The sequence below is a fragment of the Tinamus guttatus genome, unplaced genomic scaffold (genome assembly GCF_059628265.1).
Source record: "Tinamus guttatus ecotype Peru unplaced genomic scaffold, ASM5962826v1 Tinamus_guttatus_pri_ptg000291l, whole genome shotgun sequence".
NCBI lineage: Eukaryota > Metazoa > Chordata > Aves > Tinamiformes > Tinamidae > Tinamus > Tinamus guttatus.
The window spans coordinates 1,036,803-1,052,190 of NW_028288825.1; the positions used below are offsets into that span (position 1 = coordinate 1,036,803).

Sequence of the window (15,388 nt, forward strand, 5' to 3'; positions counted from 1 at the left end):
CCGCGATGCTGTTTTGGTGACGCTTCTATCACCGCTTTGAGGACTCCGGGCAGAAACACGCCGGGATCGGGGATGCCCAGATCAGAACGAACCTAAGGCCACGTTTTGGAAGTCGAGAGGCACCCATCTTGGGGAAAAAATGCATTTTGGTTCCCCAGATTTAAGGTGCCTGAGTCTTCTGCTACTTCTGAAAGCCCTGAGACAGAACATGGCTCTGGGCCTCCTACACCGATCCGAGCACGACCTGGAAACAAGGTACTTGTGCAGCTCATGCCTCCCCTGGCAGGGCAATAAGATGTCAAATGTGCTAAATCTAGATGTTTCAACACTTCTTTCTTGCTGGGGAATGGCAACAGGGTCACTGCAAAACATTAAATTATCACATCTCTGAACCTCAGCCTCATGCTGCTTCCCGGGCAGCCAAGTCCTGGCATTTTGTTCCCAAAGGTCTCACTCAGATGCCAGGTCTCCCTTGCCCAAGGGCCTTGACCACGCAGCAGCTGCTCTAGGTGACAGGAAAGCAAGATTTGGGGAAAGCCCTGCAGTCTCGGAGGAACATCCGCATCCCCGTGCTCGCCAGCGCTGCCGGCTGGACAGGCTCTGTCAACCCAAAACCTCTGGATGCCCAACACAGGAAGAGCCTCTTGGAAAAGCACCCCAAGCCCTGCTGCAGCACAGGTTGGAAATCCGGGCTGCAAAGGTCCAGGGAAGCCAGAGCCCAGAGTGCGTGTGAGACGGAGCCGTCCTCCTTGCAGATGGATAACGGGAGCGTCCGAAGCGGGAAGAGGGCTGGGAGCACAGGGTGGCTTCGCCCCGCAGCGGCGCCGAGCGCTGCCGGAACTGGGTCAGAACCGGTGCCGCGGCTGAGGGCCAAAGTGCATGGGCAAGTTGTGCTCCAGCTGAACGTTGATCTGGGGAAAATCGTAGTTCACCCTCATGTTGGGCAAGGGGGGCACGTAGGGAGCAGGGATGGGGCCGATGTTGAGGGGAATGTTGTTGTACATGGGACGGACAGGAGGGAGCGCGAAGGGAGGGTGCACGAAGGGGTAAGGAGGCATTCGGGGCTGATGGAGGTTCTGAGGAACAGGCCTGGGGATGACTTCCACTCTCTGGATCTTCTCCAGGGGCTTATCCACAGGAGGGCCAATGCGCTTGAAGCTGTTCTCTGCAGAGGGAGGAAAGCAAAGAAACAGTCGTCCCACAGGTAAAACTCTCCAGGCTTGGCCCGTGGTCCTAAGCTTGCTGGAGGCACCATCTCCTCCTCCAGCACACGCCGTGCAGCATCTCAACCTGCCCCTCACACCCTGGACTTTGCTGCTCTTTCCTCCTCCAGCCCAGGGCAGGGGCCAGGCTGGCTACTTTCAGCAGCACAAACGGGGAGAAAAAACCTGCTTCTCTAGGGGTGCAGGTGCCCCCTGAATGCCCTGGCACCCCACCACAAAGCACAGGGCTTCCATGGCATGTGGAGAGGAGACCCAGGCCTGCTCATCCCCAACACCATGGGGATGGCCTCGAGCAAGCAGCCAGGCCTGGGGAAGGAGGCAACGGGGAAGCAGAGATGCTCCACGAGCCGGGCACCCTCTGCTCCCCCGTCGTCTTGAGCTGTTCTCTAATCCCAGGTAAAGATCGGGACTTACCTCCGTTCTTCTTCCTTTGCTCCTCTTCAGCCTCTTTCTGAATCTCTTGGATTATCTTCTCATCATCTTCCTACGATTAAAGGTGGATACAAAGTCAGTGGGGTAATTTCTGCCAGTTTCTGCTCTCTTAACCCTGCTGCTGCATTTTCAGCCTGTGTTTGCCCACCCCTTGCGCCCTCCCCTGAAAATGAATTGGGCCAAACATTTCTCATTTGGGATTCACCAATATTTAGTAAAAAGGCAAGACTACAATGAGGGGCTGCAGCAAAAGTAACTTGCACAGAGCCAAGCACACTGCACGGCTAAGAGGCTTAGATCAGCTTTCCAGGAGATCAGTGCTAAAATTCATTGACTTGATAGAAACCAGAGAACAGCAACCCAGCTCCACCCAGCCAAAGAGCTGCTGGAGAGCTGTTAATCTTTTAAATGGCAATAGTCTATTAAATATTTACACTGTGCTAGCACTTCGAGAGGTTTTGGCCCAACAGCTGGAATTAACACAACTTAAATCCTGGCTCTAGTAGCTAAACGGTGCTGTAACGAGGCCATTTAGATCTTATCTAAGCTTTGAGGAGGACATAAATCCCAATGTTTCTTTTAATGTCCATCTAGAATACTAAAAATATTCAAACCTGCTGTGCAAAGAGAACTCAAGGGCAAGCCAGGACCCGAAGGCATCCTCCAGCCCCTCATTTTCTGCATTTTCCTTCAACCCAAGCTGGGACCAAATAACACAGGTCATCTCAGGTGGCTGGAGGCATCTCCAGAGCTTGCATTTACACCACCTTTTACGAGATCAAGAGAGCAGGATGGACAAAGACAGCCTTGGAAGTCCAAGGCAAGTCCTGAGCTGGAAATGCATCCCTAAAAAGATGGTCCTGGACACCAACCATTCACAGGTCTCAGAATTCACAGAAAAAGTCATTCTAGTCTTGGCAGGAAGCCAGGGAATTGCTCCGAGTTGCGTTTCCACATCACCTGCTCCCAAGAATGGCTGTGGAAATAAGTTTCCTTGCTGCAGCGCACGCGACAGCTAACGGGGTAACACAAATTGCACCGAGTCACTAAAGCCACAACTCCCTGCCCGTGCCAGCTGCTTTTGTTGGCCACAAACGCACGGATGGCAAGGGGACCTTCTGGTCTTGGTGGGGCTGCATTTGCTGCTCGGCGTCCATCGGGATGAAACCCGACCTGGCGCTGTCTGCAAGTGGAAAAAGCCTCCTGGACAGCGTCTCTGGATGCGAGCTGGGAACAGAGGCCGGGAACAGGAGCCGCTCGGTGACACTCAACACCCGCACGAGCAGCGAGCGCGCGCGCTCACCTGCGTACGGAAGAGCCCTGGGTCTGCGTCGAGCAGCTCCTTTGCAAGCGCCGAGAGGGGAACGGAGGGAAATTCCAAGCCCTACGAGCGCGCAAGCCTCTGCCTTGGTTTTATTCATCCCCTTTCCACGGATTGCCAAAACCCATAAATTTCTTCCCGAACGCTCTCAATGTGGAAAATATCCCCTGTTTCGCGGAGTGCTCTGGGACTCGCTTGTGCAACGCGCTCCGTGCGCGCGGCTTCGCTGACATGACTAAGTCTAGCCAGCTTCCCACTTCCCATCTCCCGGCCTTGCACATGTCTAGCAGGCAGCCCGGGAAGCCTGCGGAGACGCCCCCTCCTCCCCCAGCAGATAAGGTTTCCCTGGGAGACCAAAGTTATCTTAATCTGCAGAAAGCCCTCAAACCCAATACTTCCCCCTCTTTGATTATTCTTCGAGTCAACGGTTAAAATTAAGACTTTCCAGCACGTGCTTTTCTCCCTCCCCACGCAGCCTGCTTCCACGGACTGTTAATTACAGCCTATCTATCTCCATGAAAAGCGCTCAGGAACAGCTCTTCGGAGCCCGTGCGGCATTTCTAATTACCCTCCTGGTATCACGTTGCTGGTTTCCCTGGCTGGAGAACAAGGCAGCAACCAAACACCCCGCAGCCCCCTGCTCTCCAGCAGCGCTCGCCATGGGTGGCCCCAAAGCTTCCCAGTCCCCCCCTCCAGCCGTATTTTGTTCAAGATAGTTGAGAGGGAGAACAGAAATAGCCACCTCTCCTGCATTATTTCCACTCAGTAGGAAAAAAATGCACTTGCATGTATTATTATTGTATTTTTTTAAGCAATAAAACAGCCCCAGGGGTGCCCTGACTTCAATCTCTGCAGCTCTCAACTTGATGTCTGTCTTAACATAAAAATGAAATTATACTGTCCTGTGCACAAATCAAAGCCTGGCCTTACATTTGGCGAGTCACCAACACAGTTCAATACCTGCAGGACTCAGGAGAGATCCACATCTAGCTGGAATAAAAAAGCTGGTGATACAGGCAAATCGGAGGATAATTTTAGGACATTATTCATGAGCAAAGGCTGATGCCACAAGTTCTGTCTCTTCCATATTACACTGCTATGGGTCAGATTTACAAAATAAGTCTCAGTGCTGCAAAGGTTCCCCAGGTACAACCGTGATATTTTTGCAATGAAAACGTAGTATTTTGAGAAGCAAAGATTGTTTTCTGAGCCCAAAGTGATGAGAAGACACAGAGAGGGATAACGGTTAGAGCCTTCTGCAGGCAAAGCAGCTGCACCAGAACTGCAGCTCTCACTGGTGTCACTGTGGCTCGCGGTTGTGGTAAGAAACCACCTAATGTCACTCGGAGCAGAAGCCGCAGAAGAGCCTGGAAAGCCTCCGTGTCCCCTTTCCTGAGGGGGTTCAAGTCCTTTAGTGAGGGGTCAGGTTGCAATTTTAATGGCTTGTCCACAGGCTGCGTGGATTGAAGGGATCTCTCCTGTCAAGCGAGCGGACATCTTCCTGCCAGCTGCCTGTCTATGGAAAAAAAAAAAGGGAAAAAGCAACCCTCAAACCCTTTCATACCCCGGGGGCTTGGCCCTGGCCAGACTGCCCACCCCAGCACGAGGAGGTGACCTGGTCCCCTTCCTACAAGGGACAGCACAGGGCGAGGTGGCATCGAGGTCCTTCCCGCAGCATCGCGGGGAGGGGGCCCCGCGCGGAACGCACAGGAGATGGGTTCATTCCGTATCCGCAGGCTCAGCATGGAGGAACAGGATTACTCAAGTCTGCTTTTTAAGCAGCAATAGGGGACCGTGTTTGCCCCCAGGGGGACAGCGAGATGCTCTCTGCAGCCCCACCCCGAATCCCGGGAGTCGAGACGCACGTGCCCCCGGGAATGGCTAGGACACGGAATGGCCCTTAGCCGACTGCTCTTCCCTTGCGATCCAAGGATTGCCAAAGGATCTGGTTACATCTCGGGGTCCAGAAGGGTGGTGGTCTTTTTTTTTTTTTTCTTCTTTTTTTTTTCTCCTCCTTTCAGCCATCTCCCATTGAATTCAGGGAATGCGGAGAGCGCGGAGCCAATCGGAGGCGGCGGGCGGCTCCTCCTCGGCTCGCGCTCCGTGAATGGATTCAATAAAGAGCCCGGCTCGTTGCTAAGCGGCCCGGGCACCTTTTCCTGCAGCCAACAGCAGGCAAATCCCAGCCCTGCTCACAGAGAGTGGCGGGCAGCCCCTGGGAAGGGGCAAAGGGAGCAGCGGGAGAACAGGGAGCTCGACGAGTTGCTCCAAGATAACGCCCTCAACTAAAACCTCGGCTGCATAGGACAAAAAGCCATCAATAAAGCTTCCCAAAGCTCTCATTTTATCTATTAGGCTTCTTGGCATCTTCCTTAATAATTAAGTGTTGCAGGAGAAGGGCTGCCGGCCTCCTGGAATAGGGGGAACAAGGGACACGGCAGCTGTTCTGGACAAGGGCTCTTGCTGCCGCCGCCTCCCCCTTCCCGGATTTTTACTGCTCATTTTTCTTCCCCAGCCACACGTGCGGCCACAGCCGTTCCTAATCAACTGGAAAGGATTTGCACGACGCAGACTTGCAGCAGTGGGCAGAGGGGGTTTGGTCCAAATCATTCCCAGTTTCAGGAATGAGGAGAGCCAGGGAGCAGGATGAGAGCCGCGGGGAACGCGCGGATGGGGCATCCGCAGGGATGTGGTGACAGGGGCAGCGCGGGACGCAGGATGCTCAGGGGCTCCAGAGGTTCCGAGGCATTTTAGCAGACGTTTCCCTAGCGCTGGCTTCGGTGAGGAGCGGGAATTCGCCATGTGCTTACGATTAAGAGCACGGCACAAAGAAACCAGATCCAGGGGGGAGCTTCCCCTCCCTCTGCACGCTGAAGTCGGTGTCGGGCACTTCGTGCATTCCCTGAATGCATTTGAATGCAATTGAATCAACATCTTCAATTCACGGTGCTGGGAAGACAGATATTTGCAAACACCTTTTAATGGCCAGTTTCCTGCTCTGATGGCTGTCTGGGAGCGTTTTAAGCTTGTAAAAGATTCTGCAAAAATACCAGTCTCTAAAGCCAAAAGCGAAGGCTGCTCTACAGTATTGTCGATAGACTGAAGAGGAGTATTAAAGCAGAAATAATAACACACGTGATAGCATAAGCTGGTTTACCAGAGCAATGGAAATGCATTAGAGGAGCTGCATCCCGGGACTGGCACAAAGCGGCCGGGGGACACGGATGGGCCCGGGGTTCGTCACGGGGGTTCGGACGCCAGAGGAGGCTCAGCCCTTGAGGCCCGGGTTTGCAGAGGCCGTTCGCAGCCCTGCACCGCGTTGCCGGATTACATCAGCCTACGGAATAACCCGCCCAAGCTATCCCGGCTGCCGAGCGCGCGGCGGGAATATCCGGAGCTCTGGACACGCGTTCACCTCCTGGAGAGCTGCAGGGCACCCAGGGAGAAGCGGGAACACACAGCGATCGCTGCCTGCTTGCCCCACGCTGCAAACACTGCACCAGTGCTTTTTAATTAAAAAAAGCCTGATCACAGCACAGGGACAAGATTCTGATTTTTAACTAACCTTTATTTTGGGCAATTTTGAAGTGTCTGCTTTATTCCCTCAAGATCATCTGAGACAAAGACCAGCAGATGCTGCAGTTCCTACAAGACTGCCTTTAACTTGTTTTTAACCCGGGCTAATGAATAGATCTGCTTGTACATCCTCAAGAATCACTGCAGACTCGCAGAAAGTTTTACACATTTGGAGAAGAACAAAGGTGCCCTGTTTTAAAGGGAACCGAATTCTGCCTTAAGCAGCAGAGAGGACGACCCAGCCGGATTCTTAAGGAAGGCGCAGGATTATCCAGGCCTGACAGGAAGCTAACATCTACACCCACAAAATAAGAACAGACAAGGCAGGGTGACCATGCTGCAGGCCTGCTCGAAGGGGGCGTCCAGCTGAGATTAGACATAAATTCGTCAGAAGCCAGAGCAAAAATGCCCTGTCACCCTATAAAACCCCACGGTTTGGTGCCACGTTGGCCCTCGCCGGTTTTGCACCGAGCTTAATGCATGGAGATGAGTGGAAGCTCCTAAGAGATGGGCTGAAAACGGCCCAGATGGAGACGATCCCGTCTTCCCCCTCTGCTTTCCAGACCTGCAAATCCGCCTCCCATCGAGGCTCGTCCCGTACCGCGCAGCACTGCCCTGCTGCTGCCGCCAACAGAACGGGGAGTTCGAGCAAGGAGGAAACAGGTGTCGAGAGAAACACAGGACCGGGGCCAGCGGGGCCTGAGGGCAGCAGGCAGCTGGGTGGGCACCTTTCCTGGCCAAGCACACGGTGTTTCTGGCACAACGGCCCTTTGTTCCTCTCTATCCCATGTCAAGATTCAAGCCGCCCCGCGCTGGGGTGCGGATTAACCAGGTTAGGAACGGTCACGATCCCATCCTTGCACCCACACTGTTCTCCACTTGGAGCTTCGTGTTATTCTTTGCCCTGCGGGCAGGACAGTCACCCAACCTCAACTCCTCAGCCCACCAAGGCTCCGTCCTCCAAACCTTGCAGCGGTGCCAGCTCGCTGCTGACAGTGGGGAATTTTTCTTTGCCGCAGCATTGGTTAATTAGAGAGCAGGAGAGGGCCTGGTGACAGTGCACTCTTTGTGTTGTTTATTTATTTATTTTTAAAATACAGCATGAGCTTTTTGAGAGGCCTCATGTTTTCTCTGGCTCGGCACAAATGCCATTAGGGAACCCAAAGAGCAGCGCGACGGGGACAAAAGACTCTTGCGCTGCCGAACGTCGGATCGCGGCCTGAGGGACAAGGGGACGAGTGGAAGGGGACGCCGGGGCCGGCATAACCAGGGCTCTGAAAAGCGGGACTGCAGGAATGTCTAGAAGCAGGTGGCTGTTTAGTTTAACCCTTCTCCGTGATAGAATAATTTGGGAATAAAAGAAAGCAAACAGAATCTGAACGTTTACACTAGTTAGGATACCGCTGGGAAATCCCCAGGAGCCTCCGGGTAGAAAGGAGAGATTTAGAGTGGATTTTTTTTTTCTTTATGTAAGCAAAGGACTGTGCACATTCCCTGCAGAAAGACGTGCCGGTAGCAGCCTGGCAAGCTCCACTTGCCCTAGACAAAGGAACGTTGGGAAGCAAACGAAGCTCAGGCAAGCCCCGGGAAGGCAGACTCACATTCACATTGCTCTACATTGCTGCAGTCAGGAAATTCAACCCTTGCTCCTTCCTGGGATTGAAGACCTCTGCAGAGATACTGCACTGGGTTATCCCACGCTCATCACAGCTCCGAGCTGTTTTACAGCTCTAAGTATTAAGTTACTTACTACGGCCTCCCTTACAACCCTCTCTGCATTTCAGCTCTTTGCAAATGCTGACACCAGCTGTGAGCACCAACATAACTTTGTGCTGGGGGCTTTGGACCTTTGACTTGCAGGCATTTTTCTCAGGGGCTCTGTCTCTGCTCACTCTGCACCCTTCAATGTCAGACGAGCAGAAAAAAACCAAGAGTTATTGGGCACCACAAAGACACGACTCCTCTTGCCCTCACATGCAAAGCCAGACCGTACAGCACTCAGCTGCAAAACTAGGAACAAATACCAGGAATCCCAAAGCCTGCTGCTAGCACACGCTCCCTGCTAGCTCTTTTCACAAGCTCCACACCCCGGAGCAGCACACGAAGCACTTCCAACCAGAGACCACATCCAACAGGGACTATTTGCAAAGGAACATCAGTTCCTTGCCATCTGCAGTCAGATGTGACCCTGATGGAACGGGTTTCCAATGCGTTTTAGCCGTCCTGGTAGACAAAACACTTGTGCAGCCTAAAACAAACAGCTTTCCTTTGGTGGGCAGCACGTATTCCAGCGCGCTGGCACGGAAGAGTGCCGGAAAGCAGGGCGAGCCATTCAGAAAATCCCTAATTCCTTACCGTGGGGTCCGTCCAGAGCGAGCACTTGGCGCAGTCCTGGCAGGGCGCCCCGGGCGAGCGCGGGTGCTGGCAGAAGTGGTCGTAGCCGTTGATGGCAGCTCGGCAGAGGTAGCACATCTGGGCACCGCAGCGGCACGACATGCGGTTGCAGCCCTCCGATTTAATGAGGCCCGTCCCACACTTGTGGCATTTTCTAATGCGGGCGGCTGTCATTTTTTCTTCTCTGCAACACAAGAGGAGGGATGAGAATTAGAAGAAGTGTTTGTCTTTGCCAGGCCACGGTAAATGCACTCTTACACGGTGCTTTAACCCCCCTTTCCCCAGCGCACCCCTTTCCAGTCCAACGTTGTTCCAAGGAGGTCTGGGCTCCACTCCACTTGGAGTCAACCCAAGACAACCCAAGAACAAATTAAGTGAAAGAAAGTCAATCACTGACTGCATTCTACAAACTCAATTCTGGTTTCCATGCGAGCCAAAACACAGCAGGCCCAGGCTCTGGTTTGGAAGGAATTTAACCCAAAAGTCAAAGGGCCAAAGGCCACGTGGATGCTTGACTTGGCTGTGGAGAAATACGGTCTAGGAGATAAAGTTCAGGAAAAGCCAACTGTTTGCTGTCATCTGCTAGTTAATTTTATGTTTGGCTGTTGCTTTGGTTACCAAGTTGCCACGACCATGTTTTTTTTTTTTTTCTTCTCCAAGTCAGCCGCAATGCTCTATTATTTTTTGTTGTTAAATTTAAATCAGTAAGTGAAAAATAATCATATCTTTCCCATAGAGACTGGGCTTTTCCTCTCTCTCAAGAGCACGCTCCAGTGCAAGAGCTCAGCTCACAGCAACATCATTTTGGCCCAGAAATGGAGCAAAGCCACGGCCATTTAAATAAAAGACTTAAGAGTATAAGTTGTCATCCTGAGGGCCAATTTTCTGACCACGGGAGATCGTGTTACAATTTAATTCACAACGAAGGAGCTCAGAAACTTGATGACAGAAGAGTAAGGGAACTGCATTTGGACTGAGGGAATAAAGTCCTTTGGCTGGGCTGACCTGACAGTGGGGAATGATCTTCCTTCCTAGCCAGCATCTCCACCCAGCTGCTTTAGCAGGCCTGCAATCCCAGCATATGGATGGGAGCAGATAGGGAAGTATTTTAAGGAGGATCACAGCAGCAACCAGTGCAGCTCCACAAACCGATCTAGCAGCAGAGCCAAAGGAGGAGTGAATAATAAGGCAGGGAAAAAAAATAAAAAGGCAGCTAGAGGTAGAAACCCAGGCTGACCTGCAGCTACACAAAACTTCCATGCCGTTATAGCTGGCATGGTCTGCATCCAGCTGCTTGGTTACATGCTAGGAATGGAGAGGAGAAAAGTCAACTTGAGATTGACTCTGCTCTGAGCTGCAGCTGCTCTTCCCTCCTCTGCTCCACAGGATGCTGCTGATACAGGGCTTCTTTTCCTTTTTTTTTTTTTTTTTTGGAAACTCTGAGCAAGGCAGGAAGTTTGGCCTGAACTCCAGCTGTGCTTCCCTTTCCCTATGCAGGGCTTCAAAAGGAAGTTTTTATTGTATCATGCAGTAAAACTCATCCACCTACAGTAACATTCTGCTAAAGGTTTTCAAACTGTTTTTTTTTTTCTCTTTATTAGGGCCATGGTACTTCCTCCTCCTCCCTCTCACCTCCTTTTTCTATGGGGAAAGGAGTGGCACAGAAAGAAGCCATATCAGGAGTGCAAAAATGTTTTGTTTTAAATTATGGGCTGTGGGATGAGCAAGTAGCACTCATCCAGTCCCAGTGGTAGAGCTTTCCAACCTCTGCTCGTAGCACATAGACTTTAAATCAGAGCAGAACGGATCAGGCAACACAGGCAGGTCCCATTTCACTGCACTAGACATGCAGATCCACGGCTGAACCCCAGCTCGTTTCCTAGTGCCAAATGATTCTGTCATTTACAGCAGCAGTAAGAGATCAGAGTTCAAAAGATTTTATGGAAACACTCAGGATTTCACACGAGTATTCAATTCTGTACAGATTTCTGGAAAAAAAGGGGTATGACTGGTTATGCCAGATACAAATGTACGCGAGAAAAGAGAAAACACATCCCCCTCTACGAAACTAGAGAACAGCAGCTGAGCAAACCATGCCTGAGCACTCGGGCACCAGGACAGATTTTCAATAATAAACCAGTTACTGACTCAATATGCTTCCGTGCAACACCTCCCTTCTGCCCTGACCAAGGGGGAAGCGACACGTAACGGAAAGGGAAGCGACACGTAACGGAGGTTTCTCACTTCTGAGCACGACCAGGTGCCAGTCTGCGAGACACCGGGCTGGCCGCAGAGCAGCCTGGGCTGGTGACAACTCTCCCATGTTCTTGTGTTACCGCTCAGATCCACTGCCAAGTATTTTTCACAGAAAGAAACCCGAGAAGCCTTCCAATCGCTCGGCTCGTATCCCTGGGACCTCCCTGATGGAAGGGAATGACACGCAGGGAATTTTCGGGCTCCATTAGTCACGAGCAGTGAGGTTCCTTACTTCCACCCATCCCAGAGTTTGTCCCGGGCCGTGACAAGTTTATCAATCCCCCTGTTTTTGCCAGCTGCAGGATTCACTTACATGGACGTCCTGTACTTGATGTCATCTTTCTCAGCCAGTTGCTCGCAGGTGAGGTTCATGTGCTCCTTCCACAGCCCCTGACACTTTCGACATGTTTCCTGGGGAAGAGAACACATATTAAAGGAAGAGAAGACCCAGCATATCCTGCAGGAATTAGGGACTGGAGGAATTCCCTTATCTTCTCCCACCTAACCACAGATTCTCATTTTGGAGCAAGTTGGCAGCGCTGTTAGGAGGCCCCAGGAGGTCTGTGCTCTGCTAGAGAGCAGAAGACGGTACAAAATGCCTCTAGAAGCCCCAGTTCAACTAAAATTCACCAAACAACTAGTCACCAGGTTAGCACAGCATGTCTAGGAGGAGATGGCAAGGCTCAAGCCATGATCCTACAGCACATCACCTTCATCTGTGCCCTTGGCAAAAGGCTGGGGCTTCACGCAAAGGGCTGTGTGACGGCGGGGGACAGGAAGCTTGCCACTGCTCTGCAGCTGCATCTGAAATCCTGTTCCACCTTGCACACCAGAAAAAAAATCTATATTCTGCTTTGTTTAACCTCACAAAATATACATTTGCCTACCTAAACTGCTTAAAAGGCAGGATGTGGACAAATGGCCATGAAACTGAGGTGGGATATGAACAAATATTTATGAATTTAACCAGACTGGAAGTAATACCCGAACTAAACTTAGAGCAAGTCCCTGAACTCTCCTGTTCTTGTAAACACTTCAGGAACGTGACAAGCCTGTGTCTGGTGAAGCCACGCGGAGCAGGAGAGCTGTGGAGACGCTGCTGGCAAGGGAACCTGGCTTGGCACTGCAAGGAGAGCTGATTTTTTTTTTTTTGTTTGGCTGTCCAAAGAAAACATAATTTTGTTTTGAGTCAAACAAGAGATTTTCCTTTAATTTGAGGAAGATTAAAAGCCATCCAAATCAAACTTGGAAAAAATACACGTTTCATAATCCAACCGTTTCATCTTTAGAACTGCCAGGACTCGGGCTCTCAAACCCAACATCTCCCTCCGGCAAGAAAGCCTGTGGGCCGGGAAGCATCGTTCCCCCTCCGTGCCAAAGCAGGTCCCCAAAGCCACCTTTGGTCACACCACTGCTAAAAGGTGACAATTGCGCAAAGGTTTTTTTTTGGTGGTCTTTTTGATGGCATTACCTCCCTTTGATTCTTAAGGAGGACATGGGGCATAGGAGATAGGTGATAGAAGCAGCTATTGTCTAATCAAGAGCTCTCCCTGAGGCCCCACATTTCTCTGCCTCGAGCCGCACGCAAGCAGCAAGACCCTTTGATCAGCGCTCAAACAAACACAAGGCCGAAGCTGCCAAGTCGAGGAGGGGCTGCGACGGGCGACCTGTTTGTGTTTGTGTTTGCTGCGAGGTGGTTAACAGCTCGGCCTTTCGCCCACAGGGCCGAGCCCGCTGCGTTTCGGCGCCGCAAGGCCCGGGGCACGGCGGGCACCGAGCGCGCGGGGGCACGTCCCGAGCGCGGGCAGCGCCGCCGCGCGCTCACCTGCACCCACCACGCGCACCCCAAGCAGCCACGAGTTTCAGGGGGCAATAACTACGTCGCTGTGATCAATCCTCGCGAGCCGCTCGTCGCACGGCTGGTTTTCCAAGCGTCGCATCCCGCACGCCTTCGCCTCCCGCTTTCGTTCTCGACGCCCAACCCGATGCTGTGCCAAGAGCAAAAGCGCTGCGTGTCTCCCAAGCACCTCAAGGGTTAAACCATCTCAGGAGTCCTAACGCACAGACTTGCTTTCACACGCCAGCAGCGGAGGCTTAGCAGCTTTTTGCCAGAAGGGCTGGCACTCTTTCCAGCCAGGAGCCTACTATTCCCAATTACCAAACTCCAGGAGCCTCCTTTGCCGCTGAATTGGAGATGATGCCCTGGCGAAGCAGATGGTGCCACTTATATCTCCGCACCGAGCCATTCCCTTTGGATACTACCTCCATCCTTGCTTTGAACCCTGCAGTTATTTAAAAATAAAACATTCTCCCTTGAGCTGGGGTTGCCTTTATTTGTCAAGGGGCATCTTGCACACCCAGGAAAGCCCATTGCTCCACAGCTGAAAGGAAAACGGAGCAAGTAGAGCCAAGCTGATTCCCAACAGCGGTAGCACCCCAGGGTAAGGGGTGTCCCGTCCTCTGGTTTACTAGGATATTCCCAAGATCCTCCCCAGGATGCGCTTGCCGTGGCGAGCGGCAAACCCAAGGAGAGCCCTGCAGTTTGCCTGCCACGTTCTCCCAAAGAAGCCATCTCTGGGGATTCTAAACCATGAATTTCACCCCACGAGCTGCCTGCAGCCAAGTCACATCCTCTACAAAATGGATACCAGGGAAAACGGACAACATGTGTGCCGTTACTGCGGCTCAACGCGGCTTTTCTCCCCGATCCAGCCAAGACAACGGCACATTTTTAACAGTTTCAGGATGTTAAATTGGAGCCTGGCAGACAAAGGCAGAGAGGAGGCCTATGATTCACACACAAATGCAGCTGCTCCAGCGCTGCACCCAAGCACTAAGATCACAGCTGTCTCCCAAGAAAAATGACCTTTTCAATTTCTTCTCTTATTTGAATCGAACCCGCTAGGCTGATGAGGGTTTTACATATCCGACCTGATTGCAATTCCGATCTCTGCACAAGTTCCACAGAGGGCTCTTTTATTGCAGAAACAGCTTTTTGTTTGATAAAGCAGCGTCCTCTGCCATTACCATATTAATTTACCTAAACACACAATGGGATGGCTGATTTTTTGCAGCCAGCCTAGATTATTTCTATTATAAGAGCAGCACTTGGCGCCAAGAGTTGCTACCACAATAGCAGGCAGCCTGGAAATCCATGCGGAGAGGGACCACCTCCTTCCCACCCCCTGGAAGCTGCTCCTCAAACTGCAACAGTCAAAAGCAAGTCCACAAAAAATAAAATCCCATCCAAGGTTTTGGCCAGCACCTCATCTGCCGAGCGCTCTGGTATAACCACACTGGGGAAGCTAACGTGGGAAAGCATATTTTGTTTTAATTTAGCTGCTTTTCAGCTCAAGCACTCATTTCTGGGTGGTGTGAGCTCCATATGGTTCTTTGCACGTCCCTCCTGCCAGGCAGGCCCTGTTCGCACAGGGGCAGCGCGTCCGGAGCCGCCTTGGCTCCGGCGAGCGGTTCCCAAACCGGCACGGATGCGGGAGATTAAGTATCTCCCGCCTGTTACATCTGCCCAGGCTTGGCACGCAGCCTGGGACAGGCCACGAGCGTGCCGGGCCGGGAGAGCCGCGAGGAGGACGTGATGGAGAGGGTGTTTAATCACGCGCCGTAATCTCCTCGCCCCGCATCTGGTAGAGGCAGCGGCTGCGCTTCCGCTCGCCGGCCGACGGGAAGCGGCCGTGATTAACACAAACATGTTTGGGTTCGGGAGGATCCTCTGTTCCCAGGGTCAGCGATGGGCTCTCCGCAGGCCGCTTGCTTTAGCCACGGGCACCTCGATGCTTGGAGGTCCTTTGCGCTCCCGCAGCGCCTGCTGACGAGGGTGAAGAGTTTCCCAAGGGCCTGCGAGCATCCTGGGCACCTCCAAGCCTTGCAGGGGATGCTGCAGCTGCAGAGCACTCTGCACATATTTTTTTGACTCCACCCTCCACTACAAGACAAAAAGCCACCAAACACAAAACTGTCTTCAAGGCTCAGCCCACATATCAAGGAGAAGGGATAAAAAAACCCAAAACACAAAGACCCAACGCGTCCTTGCCAGGCTCCCCGTCCCTCAGGCTGCTGTTTGTTGCCGTTTCAGCCCAGACAAAGGCCGCGGGGACGCAAACATCAGGTGGCAGAGCCGGCTCCGCGGGCAAATCCGCGTGCCCGGCTCTGCGCTAGGAGCAGAGAT

General features: G+C 52.4%; 1 protein-coding gene across 1 annotated transcript in view; it reads right to left on the reverse strand.

Moving 5' to 3' along the window:
- Positions 1 to 842: 842 nt before the first annotated feature.
- Positions 843 to 15,388, reverse strand: part of RNF216 (ring finger protein 216) — a 77,790-nt gene continuing 63,244 nt past the window's right edge. Inside the window, exons 15-18 of the mRNA XM_088527736.1 lie at positions 11,516 to 11,613; positions 8,908 to 9,130; positions 1,638 to 1,707; positions 843 to 1,165 (exon numbers count right to left, since the gene is read on the reverse strand). Coding sequence (XP_088383862.1) covers positions 846 to 1,165; positions 1,638 to 1,707; positions 8,908 to 9,130; positions 11,516 to 11,613 — 711 coding nt within the window. The 3' untranslated portion in view covers positions 843 to 845. The remainder of the gene's footprint in view (positions 1,166 to 1,637; positions 1,708 to 8,907; positions 9,131 to 11,515; positions 11,614 to 15,388) is intronic.